At 38.9% G+C, this 16,795-nt stretch overlaps 1 protein-coding gene across 2 annotated transcripts in view; it reads left to right on the top strand.

Moving 5' to 3' along the window:
• Positions 1-16,795, top strand: part of NYAP2 (neuronal tyrosine-phosphorylated phosphoinositide-3-kinase adaptor 2) — a 239,826-nt gene that overhangs the window by 90,001 nt on the left and 133,030 nt on the right. For both annotated transcript variants that reach the window (XM_036913631.2, XM_036913638.2), the window contains one exon: positions 11,986-12,287. In XM_036913631.2, coding sequence (XP_036769526.2) covers positions 11,986-12,287 — 302 coding nt within the window. The remainder of the gene's footprint in view (positions 1-11,985; positions 12,288-16,795) is intronic.

Here is a 16,795-nt window from a genome sequence, read left to right as displayed (position 1 = left end):
ACTTAAGAAAACAAACAAACATAGTTCAGAGTCCTTTTAGATTTAACAGATTAACCCTAATCTTCCCACATCCAACCAGACCAATTTTTTTGTTTTAGTATTGTTTTTTAATTTTGTTTTTTCAGTGTTCCTTTTATTGAGTATCTTCATAGAAACCAACAAAGTTTTTCAACAGAGTATATTTAGAGAAATCATCACTAATTTTTCACACACATTTCTTCAGTTTATGTATCATTTAATTATATAATTACAGCAATAAATGTGATTGACACAAGCAACTTTGAGAGCAAACAGAACTGACTCTCATCTGCATACAACTACAGCTCTGTCTTCAGACATAAGTGTTTGGGAATGCCAGAGAATAGCCTGTTGGTCATGGGTATTCAAAATGCCATGAATGTTAATCAAGATGTTTGCCAAAATCAAAGAATCAGATCTAATCCAGGGGTTCGGTAAATAAAAATTAGTTTAGAGGCTTCTACTGTATTATTTCAGGCAACTAAATTTTCTACAATCCATATGACCAGTAGCCTCCACTTCATTTCAACAGTGAAAATAATTATTAGATAATCATACCTGAGTCTCATAGTATCATTGCAGTTTCTCTTTCCAATGGCAGTTTGAGAGTGCCTCAGTCAAAAAAAAAAAAAAATTTAGAAAAGGAAATGTTCTAAAAATATCAAGCCATTTTTTTACGGGTCATATTTTTCCCTCCCTTCCATCATCCACACCTACTTTCCACTGGCTGCAAATAATTCATGGTCTGCTCCCCAATAGGGTCTCAGACCAGTAGAGGAGATCAATTCACGGATGACAAACGCACTGTGCTATAAAGGAGATGCTCTGATACACAGAAGCACAAGAGCCCTCAGTGCCCACAGAGGAAGGGCATTGAGTTCAAGCTTGAGAAAGCCTGACTGATCATGCACGAGTCCTCGAAGAAACCACATCTGAATTAGGTCTTAAAACATGATTTAGCCAAAGGAAGAAGTTTAGGCAGACAGAGCAGAAAGTCTATTGACCGAGGTCATGATTTAACCTGTTCTCAAAACTCAGTGCCACGCTTGCACATGTCTTGAACTTTACCTTTGAATCAATAACCTGGACCAAAGGTAAGGTAGGAACATGTTAGCGTGTTCTTAAGGTCCCAGAGGGAAAATGCTGCAGATGAGACTTTTAAGATCCAAGTCACATAAATATCTGTATTTTTGTCTGAAGAAATGGAAACAATATCAAAGGGTTTTAATTTAGGGAGTGACATGAGCAAATATGCGTTTACAAGGATAAATCTGTTAGCACTGTGAAGAAAGATCAGCTCTGAAGCTATTGCATTAATTTAGCCAAGAAATGATGAGCATCTTAACGGAAGGCAGGCCAGTGGAGATGGAGAGGAGGGGATTAAGCTGATGCCTGTATTCAAATTACTAATTCTTATAACAAGGACAAGAATTAATAGTGTATGAGTATTCACAGATTTTTCCTTTCTCCTTCATCATAAATTTAGAAAACCGCAACTGAACTAAAGGGAAAATAGGGCAGAACATCATTAAGTAATGCTAGCATCCACCCTAATGCTTAGGAAATCTGGGAGTTACTCTTGACCTATTCCCAATCACACATTTCTCCATTCATTCATTTAAGAGGTACTTATCAGCTGCCCTCTTTGACTCTAGTATTGTTCCTGCCACTGGAAATAGAAGACAACCAGGTCTGATCAAGTTCTGCCTAAGTACCACTAGAATTTCTCAGTTTCTCTAGATTGCATCTGTCAACACACAAATTCTCTGCTCCCTGCTTCTCTCTCTTATCTGTTTAAGTTTCACTCACGCCTTGCATCAGCTGAAAAGCGACTTCCTCTCATGGGCCTTCCCAGCCCCTCAGTCGTGGTTAAGGCCCAAGGATTCTTCATTGCACCTGCCGGGCACTTCCTCTGGGAGGACATCTGACCACATGGTGCTAAAATCATGCTCGTTCCAGTGCCTGTGACACCCTGGGGACACTGACCGCTCTGCTTTGGTCACTGGCAGGCAGAGAGTGGACACTTGGATATTCTGTGGGTAAATAGTGGATAAATGGCGTGAATGCCTCCACACAGAGTAGTTTCTCGCACCACAAGAATTAAACCTTGAGAAAGCCAAACCAGTTATTATACTTTAAACTGGCATTAAGTTAGCCCCTTCTGCTCAGGAACCTCGAGGCCATTATATGTGAACATTCTGCATTTTGAGCTTCTACTTCTAGGATGAAAAAAATGAGCTGCATATGGTTAGCTAAACTCCCTTGTAAAAACTTGGCACATTCTCAAACCATATTCAAAGCTTATGTCAGTTTTGAAGACACAAATAAGATATATTTTCCAGAGCCTCCCCTTCTTTGGTTGAATTTTTGGAAAAGATCTCCCACAATGTGAACTTCTGTAAGCTATATTCTAAGTTGAATCTGAATATCTTGGTTTGATTTGAATTTTTCATATACCCTCTCTTCTCCAGCCGTGATACTTTGAGTACACAAATCTTATGTGCAGAAATAAGGAACTTTTAAAATTTTAGACTCCAAAGGACAACAGATAACATGGGATAATAATCTTAAAAGTGCTTGTCATGTTTCAAGCAAGACTAAGTCTCTTACAGACAGTCCATAGGATTTGTTCTGGCTTTAATGAGCATTATATTTCAGTCCTGCCTCTTTAAGACCTCAGAAGTGAATAAAAGGAACTTTGATAAAGGGTAAAAAAAAAAAATCTCTCTACTTCCTGCTCTAACATTCTCACTTTATTACTATGACTAAGCACCAAATTAATGGGCAGAAATATCAACCTCAAACTCTTAGCAATAGTGCTTTGTAATAAATAATGGTGTATTTGTGTTTCAAGCATAACTCCCTAGCTATGATTACCCTAAGCCCTAACTTACCTAAAATTCATAGAGTTTTGACATAAATAACCACAAAATCAATTCAATAGATTTGCCCAACTCTGTATTTTACCCAACAAAAATTATGTCAGTAAACAGAAGTTATTTGTGTTCCTTTTTCTTTACTTTCAAAAAAGATCCTTTTTTTTTCTAATTTGGATTTGGAGTATATTTCTTGACAATTACTGTCAAAGTCTCCTTACAGAAATAAGCAAAATGCATTTATGTTGTTCGAATATGTTTTCCTTTATGGTGCTATAGGGTGGAAACTTATTATTAAAATGCCTGTTTTATAGCTGGGAACAGAAAGATAAAAAATGATACAGAGTCACTTAGAATATCACGAAGGTAGGGAATGTAAATTAATAATGTGTAGACTCTCTTTGCACTGGCCACTTTGCTAGGTGCCTTTGACATTTTTTATCTTATTTTAATTTCTTATAACAACCCTGTAAAGTACTTCTCCTATTACAAGGACAAAGGTAACTGAGGCTCAGAAAGTATGTGTCTCTGATCTAAAATTAGATTGCTAGTCAATGGTTGATTACCTACCTCATATTCTTTCTGGGACACCAAATTTGGGGTGGAGTTGAAATATACTGACAAAGAGAAATAACACATTTGATGCTAAAGAATATTGATTTTAAGCATAACATCTGGAGCTAATGGAATTGGGTCCTCTTTCTTTGGGACAGTTTTTTTTTTCTATTTTGTTTTGTTTTATTCTGTTTTTCCATAATAGGTCATCACCACAACAGTTAATAAAAAGGTGTGCAAAGATACCATTTTAACACTTTACCTTAAGATCCAAGAAGCATCAACAAACGGCCACACAAGGAAAATGTTGTCTGAAAAAAAACTAGGAAACTAAAGATATCAGGAGCACAAAAGTAGAAAACAGATATCATTGAGGTTATGAAGTGGTGATAATGAATGCTTGAGCCTAAGGCAAGAAACCCACAGACTATGGCTTTGAATGAGTAAATGGGGCTCAGGGAAGACATTAAGGGTAATGGTGAGTGAACAATTTGGAAACAAATATGAACACAGTTTAATTTTACTGGAGCCAAGTTTTCACATCAAAGGAGATTGCATGATTAAGAAGTATATATATGGGGCAAACATACAAGGCAGTTAATAATCTCCATATATGGCATTAAATAGGAAGGATATTTTCTAGCAATAAATATGATGCATTCATTTCCTGCTCTGTATTGTTCCCAGTCCTTTCCTGACATCAATTTCATTTTCTGATATGAGTTTGTTTAATAGCATTTGTTTGTAACTACTGCATTATATTAGTTCATTTGGGACTTTTTCTAGTTCATGTGTCAGAAAACCGAACTATAACTGGCTTCAACAAAATGGAATTTTGTAGTTAACATAACTGAAGGGCCTAAGGATGGACCTAACTGCAGGCATAACTAATTCCAGGTCTTCCACAGACCTGGTCCTGCTGACCTCCCTGCATGTTGGCAAGAGGGATGAGGTGGGCCTGGGCTTCCACTGAGGCACCGGGGTTGCCAGTCCCTACGAGGTCACGGTGGCCAAGGGGATCTAGTGTTTGACTGGCTGGCTCTGAGTAACACCCCGGACTGAGAGGAAGAAGACTGGTCTCCACACAGGAATTTCCACTTCCAGGAGTATGGAGAGTGTGTCCCTGGGAAGCACAAATGACTCATGTCCATGATATTCTCTAGATAAGCCCTCTCTCTGTCTCCAAAGTGGACTTAGTTCCTTTCTTCATATTTCCTTCATAAAGCAAATATGTCTGAGCACTTACAATGTGCTAGTGACTCTAGTCATGAGCAAGAAGGCAGGATACCTGCTCACATGAAGCTCAAAGAGAGTGGATGTGAGTAGCCACTTGTACTCATAAAGGCCCAGTGGGGCTGAGATAAGTATAAATATGACAGATAAATTGTGTGCTGAGTTCCACCTGCCAAAAATCGAGGCAGAGGTAATTATGCTTCTAGGTTAAAAGTCTGACTTTGGGTTGAGGCATATTTCCTGACAAAAGAGAAAAAGTTGTTACACATTCATCTCTTGGTTCGTTCTGGGTCCAATTTCTCATGAACATAGATTGCTTTAGCTGGTAGTGGGACTTAGAAGAGGCCAATGCTGAAGGAAAAAGAAGCACGTTCTGAAGCCGAAGCCCCTCTGGTACGGTGGCCTGGAAGGTGCTCCCTGGGCAGCCTGGGGTCCCCAGCATTTGTCCTTGTGTATCTGAAGAGAAGAAAATGGGAGCCAGTATCAAATGTTAATGTCTTACACCATAATTTTAATGAATAAAGTCTAAATATTAATTTCTTCTGCTTATTCATCATAGTGGGGAAGATTTGATTAGTTAGTAGATGACAGTGGTCAACTTGCCTGCAGACGAATTTCTTATCTCCTTCACAACTATCGTCTCCATTCCCTTCCAGGTTTCCCCCATTTACTGTATAGTTGAATGTGCCTTTTCCCTAATACCAGATAAATACATCTGTTGGAAAATCAACAGAAAACAATGCCAGGTGGTTCAGGAGTTTGCACACGGAGAAATATACTAGATTATGCATCGGTGTCAGAGATGAATTTTTGAGCCCAGCTTCACAGAATTGTTTCAGAAAAAAACAAAACAAAACAGGCAAGCAACCTCCTAGGTAATCCTTCAATTTGTATCCCAACTTCCTAGATATGCTTGAAAGAGGATATATATATATATATTATATTACATTCACATGTAATATATGAATTATATCTATCTATATTGTTATATATATAATAATATATATTGAATTATGTATATATCACATATATTAATATTTGCATTATATATATGTTATATCCATATTATATATATATTATAGGCATATATATATCATATCCATATGATTTTATATATATATATATATAAAACCATATGTACAAAATGGGATTCTGGGTTTTTTTTCCCAGTGGTTTCCAAGACTCTACTATGAAATATTGGCATGTTTACTACAAAATTATACACAGAAGCAACATCTCTGTCACTTTCAGAGTTGACATCTCACCTTGGTAGCTCACCCTGCTCAGGGGTTGTGTTTACGTCTTTGAAAGGAAGCAGTTCTCAGAAGGAGACACAAAACATTAATGCTGATGGATTCTCAAGGAGACAGAAAGACAAGTAACTGCCTCTGTCGCATAATATTGTCAAAGCAGTTTGAATTTCTTGTTTTGTACCTTTGTCAGTCCTGATATACAGGCACTTTGAAAAACAGAAGCAAGTACTGAAGAAAGTTGAAAACATGAGGACTATATTTGCCTACATTATCTCAACACTTTAAATGTGGGATTTTGATTTGACTTTGTGTGCAGTTTTCTGAAGCTACCTGGCCCTATACCACTCTTTAGAGACATGATCTTACAATGCAAATGATGATCCCATAAACAAAATTCAGGAGGACAGGATTGAAAGGAAAGAATTTTAAAGTGAAAATTCTTGACTCCATATTAGTTGTCCAACTCTGTGCTAGGTGTTTTACACGCAGTATGTCAAGTAAACTGTAACAATTCCACGAGGCCAGCACTACTGCGTAACAGATAAGGAAGTGATCTTAGGGGTCTGTAGCTAATGTACAGCTGCTAAATGATGGAACTGGGAAGGGAGTTCACAGCTCAGAGACTCCAGAGCACAAATACCCTGGCCTATCCATTAGCATCACTTGTTTGGGGAAACAGTTGACAAATATTTTATCAATTACTCCTGCGAAAATAACCTTCCCTGATTTAAGCAGTACTTTCTTTTTTGTTTTATAATAGAAAAACTAACCGACAGACAACTAGATCTTGCAACATTGCCCTCACTGTGTGAGAAAAAGCATACTTGTTTAAATTCAGGATTATGAAACTTATTTTTATTTTTATAACATGAGATGTGTCAGGCTTCATCTATCTTGAGTGTTAGAGTCTTATTACAAAAAGACTGCTTTCTTCAGCCCACATAACTTTCACTTTGAGCCAAGTATTCCTACAGGGAGTTGTTTCTTATCTCCCCAACCACCATTTACATGCTCAGTCTGAAGAATGCCCTGTTTCACACAAATTGCTCATTTCTGGGGTCTCACACCTGTTTTTAGGCTTCTTCTTCCCTCTTCTTTGGTTTCTGAATGTCATAGGTCGCATGATTGCTCCCAATCATGTCAGTTTATGCCCTCTAGAAAGCAGACACCAAGCTAGATGGGGTCAGTAGATCTACTGAGGATGATGCCTGCACAAGGGAGGGAGAATGGGCAGGACTAGCCACCAGTCAGAGCAGCCTGACACCTGTGAAAGGAGAGGGGGAAAGAGAATCAACTGGCTAAGAAAGAGCCTCAGACTATGAGCAAGTCTCTGCCAGCCCAACAGAGGAACTCAGACACCAAGTGTGCCCATAGAAGGCTCCCACCCTTGCAGGAATATCCAGGGCCCATATCTCTTCATGCTTAGCCAGGAGGTTTCCAGGGACACAGTGGCCTTGACTAAAATGCTATACCAGATTTGAAGACTGGTGGCTGTCAGCCAACTGCTGTCCTTAGAGAAGTTTCTCTCTGAGGGAGATTTGAGCTGCCACAACTCACCTCTTTCCTTCCACAGATGCTCTTTGTCTGTAGGGTTGGGACACAGGTCTTTCATGGCTCCCACAGGACTCTCCCTGAGGGGAACCACACAAAGGGATAGTGGGTGTGATTAACTACAGGCCTTATCACTTTGGTTTATATAGGGGCTGTGACTGATCAACTCATACCTCCCTCCTCTGCCTTTTGTTCTAAATACACCTCACTCTCTCCCTCTGCTAACACCTCTGCTGCTCTCAGGGGCTTGCTTGGTGGTGAGACTAATTTCTCTCTTAGGAGAGGTTGCAACTCCCAGTAACCAAAACCTTCTAGGGCCAGGAGTTCTGTAAGTGACTTTTCAAGTCACAACTGGGCAAAGAAGTATCAGGAGGGGTTCCACACATTTTTTTTCCCTGCCCCATTATGTGACAGCTCCCCTATCCTTCCTGCTGACCAGAGCCAAAGGTTTATCCTACAGTGGAGACTCATCTTCCTGACTGCTGGCCACTACAGAGGGTGTTCAAATTACCCAGGAGGCTGCTATGTGTTGTTGTTCAGTGGGACCCTTGCTATGTCTTCTAGAACCCTCTGGGGACCAGTACCTCTAATCTTGTTGTGCCCAGAATTCTGTGGGCAGGAAGTACAAAGTCCCCCAAGGGTCATTGGTTGTTAGCTAACTTCTTTCCCCGTAGCAAGTTCTCTCTTAGAGGGAGATCTCAGTGGCTTGCACCACAGCTGCTTTACCAGGTCCCCAACCTGGGAGAAGATTATACATCCCCACATACTGTCATGTAACTCACAGTGCTTCTCTGCTGGAAGAAAATCTCTCCTTACTTCATTGACATCAAACTTGGCCATAAGACTGGTTTTAGCCAGTGGAATGTGAGTGTAAGATTATGTGCCACATCTGAGCAGAAGCTTTAAGAAGCACTGTGTGGTTGAGTCCTCTTCTCTCTCTGCCTTGAGGACATATGGCAGTAGGGGCTGGATTCTAGAATGAAGACATGTGGAGCAGAGCCACAGCCTCACAGCCAATCCAATTAATACAAGCAAGAAAAAAACCTTTGTTGTTGCAAAGCACTAAGCATTGGGGATTGTTACCACAGGCTAACTTAACATGATATAATACATTGTATATTTTGCCTGGTCTTTCTTCCTCTTGCTGATATTTGTGTCTCCCTGGCTGTTTCTAACTAACAGATGTCTGCTCATTAACTGGCTCTAACCTGTTCTTAAAATTTCTGTGTGTATGTGTGTGTGTTGGGGGTAGGGGTTGGTGGAGTTTCTGGATTGACTACATCAGAAAAATCTGGATGTAATTTTTATAAACACAAACTCATTGATTCTAATTCAACAGATATGATTCAGTAGCTGCCCTCAGAATGCACCCAGGAATCCACATATTTTAAAAACTCCACATGTTCCTACAATAACTTTAAGAATTAGTTGCATTGGATAAAGAAGATGTGGTACATATACACAATGGAATACTATTCAGCCATAATAAAGAAACAAATCCTACCATTTGCAACAACATGGATGGAGCTAGAGGGTATTATGCTCAGTGAAATAAATAAAGCAGAGAAAGACAAATACCAAATGATTTCTCTCATTTGTGGAGTATAACAATGAAGCAAAACTGAAGGAACAAAATAGCAGCAGACTCACAGACTCCAAGAAGGGACTAGTGGTTACCAACGGGAAGGGGTGGGGGAGGGTGGGTGGGGAGAGAGGTAGAGGGGGATTGAGGGGTATCATGATTGGTGCACATGGTGTGTGTGGGGTCACGGGGAAGACAGTGTAGCTCAGAGAACACAAATAGGGACTCTGGGGCATCTTACTACACTGATGGACAGTGACTGCAGTGGGGTACGAGGGGGTACTCAATAATAAGGGTGAATGTAATAGCACATTGTTTTTCTTGTGAAACCTTCGTAAGAGTGTATATCAGTGATACCTTAATTTAAAAAATAGAGGGAAAATAAAAATTAGTTGTATGCTATGTTCCACTGTCTTCAGTTTGTAAAGACAAATCATCTCACTGGTCTCTTTGAACTAGGTGTAACTCTCTACACCTTCTCCCCACCACCCCACATCCCATAACCTTTATTTGCTTACCCTTAGCCTTGCCTTAGACAATGGCCTTTATATATAAGCTTAGCCCCATTTCTTCATCCTGTATTCACTGCCTGGTCAAATGAAACTTGCACTGAGACCTGCTATTGTTTGAAGCATACACTGTCTTTCTATTTGGAAGATGTATCAGTATGTGTATATCTCTGTGTGTGTGTGTATCCACGAGTATGTACATTTATGGACATATATGAACAAAAGCATAGAGAGTTAGATGAAATTGTTTTATGCTGAAAAAACATCATTTTGAAATGAAGCAGCCGAGCTAATTATCTGTCTGGGAAAAGGTACAAGCCCTATTTAGGTCAAAAATAACAGAAATTGCTGATAAAATTATTCCTAGTAACTCCCTCATAAATGCCCATGTTCATTAACACATGTATAAATCCTCTCACATGGCTATGTTACTGGGAATGAGATGACTGTCTAAATAAATCCTAAAAGCACCTTTTGTTCAGTGATATGGCAACAGGAATAAGGAAAAACATGAGGATGCAAAATGACTGAAGGCAATGTTAGAAGACATAAAATTTCATCTTCTATGAGAAAGATCAAGACCACAATCATCACAAATCAAAGATAAACCTTCCCATTCCACCACGCCCATCCCTGATCCACCAATCCTTTCTGCCTTCAATTCTTAAGGATTTTGCACAAACTTTTCATTTAAATAAGGTTCTAGCTTATTTCTTGATTGACGTTCTTGAAGAACACAGAAAATAAAATGCGGGAATACACTGCATAGACCTAAGTAAGATGCTTACCACTGTGATGTAAAAGCCTCCACTTAGCTGTCCTTGTGACTTCGGTTTATGCTTCTGAATATCTACTGCTCTGCTTAGTGCACTGAGCTTCCAACCACCTTTATTTGCTTTGCCATGATGATGTATCTAGTGTCTGAATATCAACTCAAAGTATTCAGAAAAAAAAAAAATGAAACAAATATAAAAAAATTTTTGATTCAGTAGCAAGTTGGCATCAGAATTAAATGCCAGAATCAGAGTTTCATGTTCTTGTTGAACACTTTCTATAAAAGAAAAAAAAAGAACTTTTTAATATTTGTCATAAGTCCTCAATCGAAGAGGGGGAAAAACAACTTATTTTCCATCATTGTTCCTAGGAGAATGTAAAATTTATGACAAACATTATGATAAGAAAGATACAATAAAGAGAATTACAAACTCGTACCTTGAATTCCATCATGTTATAAAGGCAGAGGCAGCGAAAAGTTTAAAAAAAGGTCTAAGCAAACTTATGTCTGAAAAGTGAGACTCAACAGGCTCCCCGAATTCATGTACTCAGATACTTCTTGACATTCACACCTAAGAAAATCAGCCAAATATTTCTAGCAATATTTCTTTTGTGTTCCTCTATTGGTGAATGAGTGTAAAGAGGGAAAATTTTTTACAAATCTCTTAAAAATTCACATTGATGTTCATGCTGTCTTCGTGAAAGAGTCACCATTACTTAATAAAGACCCAACATTCATTTCCTATATAATTGAGTAGATGAGCTTCCAACCCTAGAGATTGCTTAGATTTAAAAATTTTTCATTCAGGATTTCTTACGTAAAATTTAAGAACCTTACATTTAGAAATTTTACATACTCTGAATATCTGTGAGGCATTTAGAACGATCTCAAGGTCAGATGATATTTTAACTACACCTCTTTATTAGATGCTGCTATTTTATTCTGTCAGGTTAGCTTATTAGTAGAACTAAGTTTCGGGTGTAACTGGAGAGGTTGACAACTCCTTTACTGACTTAAGCAAGTGTTTTTCCTTTCTTCTCTCCTACCCCCTTCTCCTCCCCTCCTCCGTTCCTCTGTCTCTCTCCCCCTCATATTTGGCAGCAGAAATCCCTGTTACTGTTATTAGGGCTGTTGTTTCGTTTTTTCCACTCTAATAACCAGGTAACAGCAGGGATGATTTTGATGTCGTGGAGAAGAAAGACAGTCAAGTGCTACCCACTTGACCTCGGTCATGGGTCAAAGCTCAGTCTACAAGTCATGGTTATGGAATTTCTGTTTACTTTTCAAGTCAATAGACAAGATTTATCTCAAAGCAAAGAAAAGCAATTGGAGATGAAATGTGCTATGTGATATATATTTTTTTGCTTTGGAATACTATTTTGAGGGTATCTGGATACCAGGATACTAGGATATCTGAAAATAAGTGCTAGAGTTTCTGATTATAATCAGGTTATATTTGCTTTGCTGCCATATTTAATGCAAAAGGAGAGGCTGTCTCTATGCTCATGGAAATGTTTCTTCCCCAATGTGAAGTTAGCATTTGAGCTATCACTTATTACACATACTTGCATATGGAACTTGGCACATCCCGGCTCAATTATCCTCACGGATTTCGGTCTGCTTTCTTTTACAGCATAGGTGGAGAAGTAGGGCGAGGCCACGAGGGAAGTTACGCGGGCAAACATTTCCGCATGGGGTTCATGACGATGCCTGCTCCTCAGGACAGACTTCCCCATCCTTGCTCCAGTGGCTTTTCCGTGAGGTCGCAGTCCCTGCACTCGGTCGGGGGCACAGATGACGACAGCAGCTGTGCCTCCCGGAGACAACCGCCCCCCAAGCCCAAGCGGGACCCCAGCACCAAGCTGAGCACGTCGTCGGAGACGGTCAACAGCGGCGCGGCCAGCAAGGGCGGGAAGGCGGCCGAGCGGAGCGAAGGTAAACCTCCGAGCACCCTCCCTTCCAGCAGCTTGCAGGCTGCGTGTGCATGTCCGGGGCTGCAGGCCAGTGAGCCTCTGCCTCCCTCCCTGGGGCACATAGTCCTGCCCCCATCTCCCTGAAGTCCCAAAAAGAAAGAATCCGGGGGTGGGGGGGAGCCTATTCATTGGACGTTTGTCAAATGACTCCCAGAAAAATATACCTAATTTTTATCATCAGAGACGGTGATATGTGAGTTTTCTTATTCCCTTAGTGCTTCAAATCATTAGGAAATTATGTTGTCTAGAAATGTCTAGAATGTATACTTTCTTGCTTTTATTAGTATTACCTTATACTTGTATTTATAAAGTATTAAATATGTACTTGTATAATTATGGAAGTATTATGTGTTTATTAGGGGAACTTTATAATGCAGGAAAGTATAAAGAATATAAATTGTAACCATATTTATAAGCATGGTGCATTAAGTATACTATGGTGTGCTTCCTTCTGGGGAATAGGAATTTATGCACGCATGTGTGTGTTTGTAGTATATACGTACAACCTGGTGTATATAGTTTAGTCTCTACTTCAATCTCTATCTCCAGTTTCTTCCTATACCTATCATTTCTCTCAGCTATGAAAGATGTAAATATATTTCAGCCTCCTTGCTGGCCTGTGAATATAAATCAGGTTGGGTTAACCGCAGATCTGGCCAGCTCCTTCTCTTTACTTGCATTAGAAGCTTCGATTTCCTGAGCTGTTTCCTGAGCCCTTTGGAGGGCGGGTAGTCTCAAGTGTGCTTTGATACAAGCGCATGCAGATCTGTGTATATTTCTTGTGGAAAACCCTCCAGGGGCCCCGTTGCTGCCTGTAGCCAGTTTGAGAGCACAGCTCCGACGCGTGCCTTGGGCTTCCTCCCACCGCTTGCCTCCGGCATCCTCCACAGCAGGCTTCCCAGAGCACCCAGCGGACCAAGTTTCACAGTGGTTTGCACCAGAGAGTGGAAGCCAGGTGGTCCTGTCCTCAACTGGGCGGTTCTTTGTTACCTGGGCTCCCCAGTTCCTCGTGAAAGCTTCCCTGTCTACCGGTCCGATCTTTCCAGAAGCTCAAACCCAGTCCATGCAATGGGGTGCCTCGTATGTCTCACCTTTCCCAATTCCTTCATCTCTCTGTTCTCCCTTATTGGTGCCCAAGTGCCTATTTAGCCAAATAAACAAAAGTTCCAGTGCATCCTGAAAAATACAAATAATGCCTGGAGATGGAGCTAGTCCATCCCTTCTACAAGGGAAATCGCCAGCTAGGCTCAGTTCTCCTACCACTCATACATACACTAATACATCAGTAGTATGTGTGTGTGTGCAGGTACACATGCTTGCTATTGACAAAGTTGAAATCAGTGCACAAAGTTTTGTATTTTCTCTTATTCTCTTTTGAATATCTTCCATGGCATTCAATTTGTTAAGAAACACCATTTTTAAGGAGATAAATGTACTTTATAGTTCTTTATTGAATCATTGTGTCCTTAATGAATACTTAGGTTGGTTTCGGTTTGCTTTGCTATTATGAATAGCACTGCAATGAAGTGTGTGTTCGTTGGCGTCTCTGTGTCTGTTTACTTGCATTATTTTCTTTTATTGTTCTTTTGCTGCTTTAGAGTAGATTAGAAATTTGGTCCTTTATTTCTCATGATTCAAGGTCATTATTATGTCTTCAACTTATACCACATTGATGCTTTTAGAAACAATCTAGGTGTTTCATTTACTTGTTAATACACCAAAGGGCCTTAGAGATCTGTCTTTTGTAAATTTTAAATATTGTTCTTAGGTTTTCTCTGATACTGATATATGATGTCCTTCATTTCTCTATTTTCTGTGCTCTTGTTTCCTGAACTCACCCCTTTGCTACCTTTACTGCCAAAAAAGTACATAATCAACTATATTAGATTATTAGATTACTTACAAAAGAAATTAGAACAGTGGTCTCTGAATGATGAGGGCTGAATGCAACCTAGAATGATTCAAGAATGAAGGAGAATGAAAGAGCCATTGGAGGGGTTGGAGAAAGATGAAAAGACAAGGTGAGCAGCCAGTGAGGATTATGTTATCAAGCAAAGTCAGTAATGCTGCTGGAACCTTTCCTGAAAGTGGTGTAAAATACAACAGTCAGAATGGTTCCCTTCAGGGGAGGGGCACCTGAGATATCCATAGTGAATATGTGCAGAAAATCACAATGATTATCTCATAGAAGAAACATCTGATTGACTCAGTTATCTTAAAAATAGAACTGATTACCATTCATTTGAGATTCTTAGGTGGCTGATTCCTGAGGTACAGAAGTTCATAATTCTTTCTGATCCCTTCAGCATTTAAAGAGCAAAGGTTCCAAATAGCTAGTTATCAAACAGAAGACAGCAGCTCTATTATCTTATTTCTTCTGAAGACAGAAGAGGAGACAGTAACTAAATTACAGCAGTAGGAAAGACTTAAGTTAGATTTGGGAAACTGTTTGGCAGTGAGGCTTATTAAACGTTAAGTTCAAGTTCAATATCTCTCCTCAAAAGAAACTGTGCAGATGAATTGAGGAGCCATCAGCTGTATTGCATCTTTGAGGATGTACCTGGGCAAGATGGGCTATTAGGATCTGGTGCAGAAATCGTCCCGACCTCTGCAGAAGAGTGATTGTCAAAGCAAATTTCATTGTCTCTTCAGAACACTTAATAAAAAGGCAACTGCAAAACTAGATGCATTCAACTCTCTTCTACCAAGTTATGACTTCAATAATGGGAGAACAGGACTAGGTTCAGAGATGGGGAAAAAAATCTGAGTCCAAATGCATGCATGCATGCATATGTTTATATACAAAGCCAAAATTGTATAAATATGTAGATTGTTCTTTTATAAATTTTCAGCTCTTCATAATCATGAGCTAACTGAAGTTCATTATAAAGCAAGTTTACAATTTTTCTAGCTATCAAAATTATAACAAAGATGAAAATTGACTTCTATAAATCTTACTCTGTCTTTTCTTTTTACATTAAATATCAGCAAAATCAAAATATTGATTCAGTAGCATTAGAATGATTTCCATGGTAACTGGCTTCTATTTAAGTAGGGGATTATGACTTCCCTGTGGATAAATGTTAAAAAGAACTGGACTTGTAGCAAACAGATTTTCAGAATAGAAGAAAAATAGCTTAATGATAAATACAAACAAGAAGAAGTCATATATCAAGAAAAGTGTAGTTTTTCAAAATTTTAGTTCTGTCACATTAAAAAGGATATTTATTACAGTATTTTAGGGTGTTTTATAATAGTAACACCTTTTAAAAATTATACAGTTGAGAAGATGAACTGGCAAAATATGTGAAAAATATTTTAATTAGCCTTTTTGATTGCGTCAGCATGATGTCTGCTAAGTTTAAGGAAAGATTAGATGAAATATGGGGGAGTTAAGTAGAAGGGATAAGGCCTACACTCTGTGTCTCATGTATGATCCAGAAAGAGGAGAAACTGTGCTCAGGTACATGCATATCCCATTCCACAGTGGCGTCATCCTTAGAGATCTTGTGTGTATGCATGAAAGGGACGGTGCTTAGAATCAACAGGCATTGACTTGGGCAAGTGATCCCATGGGACTGTTTCTTTACCTTTAAAATGATTGTTAGGAACTGAAAATTGATAGTGCCCACCTCCCTCACAGCCTTATGAAAACCCAGTGGGCTAATGCCCAAGGCAGTGCGTGGTAGAAAGAAATTGCTATAAAAATATTAGTGAATGCTATTTTCAATGTACTTGCCATCTATTAATAGGCCTGAATAATGTGAAATTTTTGTTACAGAACATGTATTAAAAAACAAATAAGAGGGGAAAAGAAAAGCGATATGTACACATACTCTACATTGTAAGCTTAAAAATTTTACATAACCCAAATAGACAGGAAAGTATTCTCCAGGTGTAATAATCTTTTCATAATGTCTGACATTAATATAATAATTAATATGAAGATAGAACTTAAAGCAAAACTAAGCATTACTCTTATTGAGGTATAATTGATATATAACATTATATTAGTTTTTGGTGATAGCATAGTGATTCAATATTTGCATGTATTGCAAAATGATCACCACAAGAAGTCTAGTTAATATCTGTCACCATACATAAACAAACTACTTTTTTTCTTGTGATAACTTTTGAGATGTTCTCTTAGCAACTTCGAGATATGCAATAGGGTGTTATTAACTATAGTGACATGCTGTATACTACATCTCCAGGGCTTTTTTTTTTATACCTGGTAGTTTGTGCCTTTTGACCACTTTCACCCCTTTCACCTACCTCCCAAGTCTAAGTCCAGTTGCCCCTGGAACAATGCAGTTTGAGACACAGATTTTTTTTCAATAAATATATTGGAAAGTTTTTTTGGAGATTTGCAATAATCTGAAAAAACATTTTCTTTTTTCTCACTTTATTGTAAGAATAGGTATAGAACACATAGGACATTCAAAATATGTGTTAATCGACTGTTTATGT

This window comes from Manis pentadactyla, chromosome 6 (genome assembly GCF_030020395.1).
Source record: "Manis pentadactyla isolate mManPen7 chromosome 6, mManPen7.hap1, whole genome shotgun sequence".
Taxonomy (NCBI): Eukaryota; Metazoa; Chordata; class Mammalia; order Pholidota; family Manidae; genus Manis; species Manis pentadactyla.
The sequence above is the reverse complement of the archived record's forward strand: the minus strand, read 5'-3'. Positions and strand labels throughout refer to the sequence as shown.